Source organism: Hypanus sabinus, chromosome 27, assembly GCF_030144855.1.
Source record: "Hypanus sabinus isolate sHypSab1 chromosome 27, sHypSab1.hap1, whole genome shotgun sequence".
NCBI classification, from domain to species: domain Eukaryota; kingdom Metazoa; phylum Chordata; class Chondrichthyes; order Myliobatiformes; family Dasyatidae; genus Hypanus; species Hypanus sabinus.
In genome coordinates, this window is record NC_082732.1 from 41882878 (window position 1) to 41887260 (window position 4383).

Here is a 4383-nt window from a genome sequence, read left to right on the forward strand (position 1 = left end):
GATGTCACCTGTCAGCAGTGATTTAGCCCGGTCTGCCTGATTGACAACGCCGGCTCCCAGCGACCAATCGCAGTGCGCCCGGCGCCGTGCGGCGGCCGCCCATTGGCTGCTGGGCGACGTCCTCCCCACACCCCGCCTCGCGTGCCGCGCGCTTATTTTTTCTCCGGACCCGCTTTCTCCCTCACTCGCAACTCCAGGGTGATTGACAGCTCGCGGGGGCCGCGTCCAATGGCAGGAGAGGACGGCGGCCCCACGAGGTACTCCGCCGAGCGTTCGGCACGTCCATTGGCTGGTGCAAGTGTGGGAAAGAATCTTGAGAAGGTTTCACACGAGCAGGGCTGGGGCGCCGGACTATAAATAGAGGCCGGCTGCAAGTCTCTCGCCACTCAATGCAGTGCTTGCGAGGTGGGGAAGCTGTTGTAGATTGCTATTGCATCAGAAACCACTTTAACTTACTGGAAGCCACTCTTACAATTACTTTAAGGACATTTTAACATTGCATTTCTTCTGTTAGATTCAGTAGAAAAAAAGTTGTATCAAAAATGCCAGCTGACACCATAGAGAAAACTTCCATTTCTCCCATTGTGGGGGCTTCGGCAACTTCTCCGCAAACTCCGGATAAACCTAAAAGCGCCAGTGATAATAGAAAGGTAAATAGATTTACTGGGCTGGGAACAAATATTTTCCGAATTTTGTTTGCCACCTTTAAAATCTAGTCCCTCTGCATCTTGGCTGTTTATTTAAGGAAAAATATTATCTTTTATCAACAGTCTTCCAAGCCTATAATGGAAAAGCGGCGCAGAGCGAGAATTAACGAGAGCCTGACTCAACTGAAAACCTTAATCCTGGATGCACTCAAGAAAGATGTAAGTTTGCACCGGTTTCTGAACTGTTTGCTCTCGCACTGGGACGTGGATGTGTGCGGACTGTCAATGAACTGAAACTTATTTCCATTGTAGAGCTCCAGACACTCAAAGTTGGAGAAAGCGGACATCCTTGAAATGACAGTGAAGCACCTGCGGAATCTGCAACGTGTGCAGATGACTGGTACGTGTCCGGTAAACTGAGCACCAGTTAAAGTAGCTAGACTTAATTGCAAGTTTGCTGACTTTTTATTCGCCAGCGTTTGAGTTGTGGGTCAATTAATTTTAACGGCTTTTTTTTCCCTTGCAGCAGCTCTAACTGCCGATCCGACCGTCCTGGGAAAATACAGAGCCGGCTTTAACGAGTGTATGAACGAGGTGACCCGCTTTCTGTCCACCTGCGAGGGGGTTAACGCCGATGTCCGGAGCCGGCTCCTCAGCCACTTGTCCAGCTGCCTGGGGCACATGGTGGCGATGAACTACCCGCAACCTCCGTCCAGCGCCGGCTCGATGGCCGGGGGTCACCTCGCTCAGCCGCTGCACGTCCAGCTGCCGGCCGCCGTGCCGGTCAGCGGCGCAGTAGGGATGCCCTGCAAGCTGAGCCCGGCCGAGGCCGTCTCGCCCAAAGTTTACGGCGGCTTCCAGCTTCTGCCCGCGGCAGACGGACACTTTGCCTTCCTCATCCCGAACCCCTCCTTCACCTCATCGGCCGGACAGATGGGAGGCGGCCCTGTCATCCCCCTCTACGCCAATGCCAACATGCCGGGCAACGCCAACTCGTCCTCGCTGCCTCCCAATCCCAAACTGGCCGGATCCCCAGTGCAAGGACTAACCTCGGTACCGTTCGGGCCCGCAGTGTCCCAGAACCACAGCCCTTTGGGAGTGAGCGCGAGTCCCGAAAACTCAGAGTCCGTCTGGAGACCTTGGTGATGAGCCAAGATGCCTTTGGACTGACCCGTTAAACTTGTTCCATTATTGGGGACATCTGGTACTTATCATAATAAGAGATATTTATTTCGATGTAAATAGACGACCTTGTTGATCTCCATATAACTTGCAGATCTTAAAAGTATTTTTTAATGTTGCAAGAATCTTGTAATTTGATTTTGTTTTGTAACCTGTTTTCATTATGGGTGCGATATACCAAAGTCTTTTTTTGTAAATTTGTCTCTGGACAGAAGAAAATAAACAATTCGTTAATATTTTAAAAGTCCCAAATTTAAGGTTCTCATTTGATTTGTTAGTGTGCATTGGGCGAGAAGGTGATTCAGTGGCTTCCCGTGAAAAGTTACTGCGGTAAAGATGTGGACCAGGCCCGGCTTCAGATAGTGCCAACAACTACAGAATCCCTTGTTTGGAAGAGTACACTTGGACTGGACTACCGTTTATTGACTTATAAGTTTATTTTGTATATCTTAACTCTCTATCTTTATAATTGTTTAATGTTTTTGTTGCATGTCGCACCAGTGCAGTAAATTTTAGAGATACAGGCCCAACTACATCCATACTATATCGTATAATAAACGTACATGATGAATAAAGTTGGTTCTTTGGAGGTGAAGCAAATACTAAAACGTTTGGATAGTTTCAGGGATATATTAGGGTGTTATTACTTCTGTCTTCCAGAGCCAATTAATTACCAGTGGGAATTTTGAAAACTTGGTTCAGAGTAGAACCTCGGGAAGTTACGAGGTCAGTTGACTGACTCTGGTGGGTTTAGTGTTGGTTCTGGAGGGCTTTAGGGTTAAAATTCCCGCGCACCCATCCCATGAATCAGACACACAATAGTTGCACAGACAATCTCAAAACATGCTAGCCAGGGCAGTTGGGAAGAATGTAGGGCAATTTCGAAAAGAGGGATTTGCAATAAATTTTAAGGATAATCGGCGCCATCTGCCCAGCAGTTTCAACAAAAGCCTTTATGGCCCGCGTCAACACGTTTTCGTCTGTACGCAGAAAATCGCAAAAGGCGGGAAATGTCTGAACATTATCCTAAAGAATGGATGGCCGGCCAAAAGGCGGGGAAATTCGTCTCCATTGAATTTAAAATCAAAGGAGCTCATCGCGTATGCAGCGGGTTGATGAGAGAGGCGATGCGATTGATCTCCTTGGGAATGCGGTGCCGGGCCGGGCTTAACCGCTCCCAGTGGAATGCCACACTCCGATCTGAATCACCATCATTATATTGTTTTTGCGGCAAGAATACAGCGCAATACATCAAATATTAAAATAATAGGTTGCGTTCATGGGTATCCTTACATCACCTCGGGTCTGCACTCGTTTGAGGAATCCCTTTTAGGGTCTATTTTCAGAAACAATTGCTCTTCATACAACAAAGTCTTAAAGAGTTCATTAATAAAAGGTAGCTTCCCTTAAGATATACATTTCAAAAATATTTCTCTCTAGTACCTTAAACTGTAAAGGAATCTGCTTTTACTGATTGACAAAGCACGGCGTAGACCTGGCCCTTTGAGCCGGTGCCGTCCCCCAATTTGGCGCTTAATATGGAGTAGTTTATCTCGAAGTCAAAATATTTGTCAAAAATCATTACTCACTTAGTATGACAAAATGTTAGGAAATCCTAAATGTTTATTAATAAGCAGTGGCTTCTCTTTAGATATAAAATACATTTCAGAAATAGTTATATTAGTATGTTAAAGTGTAGATGAATCAACACAGTTTAATACAGAGTAGCTTACCTTAGAATTAAAATATTTTTCATTACTCTTTGTATGACCAAATGTAAGGAAATCCTCAGTTTATTAATAAGCAAAAAGCTTCCCTTAGATATAAAATACATTTCAAAAATCACAACTCCATCAAAGTAAGAGAATCTACAAAATTTATTAATAAGGAGTGCCTACTCTTAAGAGAGAAAATCGATTTCAAAACAAAATATTCTTAGTTCATAAAAGTGTAAGGGAATCTGCACAATTTATTCTTCCCTTAGAGGCAAGTATTTTACCTCTGGCGGAAGTTCTCACTTCGGAACTCTTCTGACAATAAGGGGTGTTGGGGAGCATAGCGGTTAGTACGACATCACTATTGCTTGGGTGTCGGAGTTCACCTCCAGCACTGGTAGGTTAATTGGTCATCATGATTAGGCTAGGGTTGTTAAATAGGTGGGTTGTCTGGCTATGTGGCTCATTGGGCCCGAATGGCCTGTTCTGTGCAGGATCTCTAAATTAAATAAAAGTAAATAAAATTAAAGGTGTAAAGGAATCTTAAAGCTTATTAATAAGGAGTAGTTTGTCATAGAGTTAAAATATCTTTGCTCCAAAAATCAATACACTGTAGGACAAAGTATTAGAGGAAATCTTAAAAGTATATTAATAAGCAATGGCTTCCCTTTATAGATAAAATACAAAAATCTTTACTCCTCTTACAATTAAACGTAAAGAAATCTTAAAAGTTTATTCATAATGAGTAGCTTCCCTTAGGGTTAAATGATTTTGAAAAAGTCGTTAATCTTGAGACAACAAAGTGTAAAGGAATGTTTAAATGTATTGATTCACAGACT

General features: G+C 44.1%; 1 protein-coding gene across 2 annotated transcripts; it reads left to right on the forward strand.

The window, feature by feature from the left end:
• Positions 1-375: 375 nt before the first annotated feature.
• On the forward strand, positions 376-2081 carry her9 (hairy-related 9). Of its 2 annotated transcripts, none has more exons than XM_059952326.1 (4): positions 376-650; positions 771-866; positions 960-1047; positions 1177-2081. In XM_059952326.1, the coding sequence occupies exons 1-4, from the start codon at positions 543-545 to the stop codon at positions 1791-1793; spliced, it is 909 nt and encodes a 302-aa protein (XP_059808309.1). In that variant the 5' UTR covers positions 376-542; the 3' UTR covers positions 1794-2081. The 2 variants fall into 2 exon arrangements, with proteins under 2 accessions (XP_059808309.1, XP_059808308.1); XM_059952325.1 differs by having other exon boundaries at positions 377-650; positions 1174-2081.
• Positions 2082-4383: the final 2302 nt, after the last annotated feature.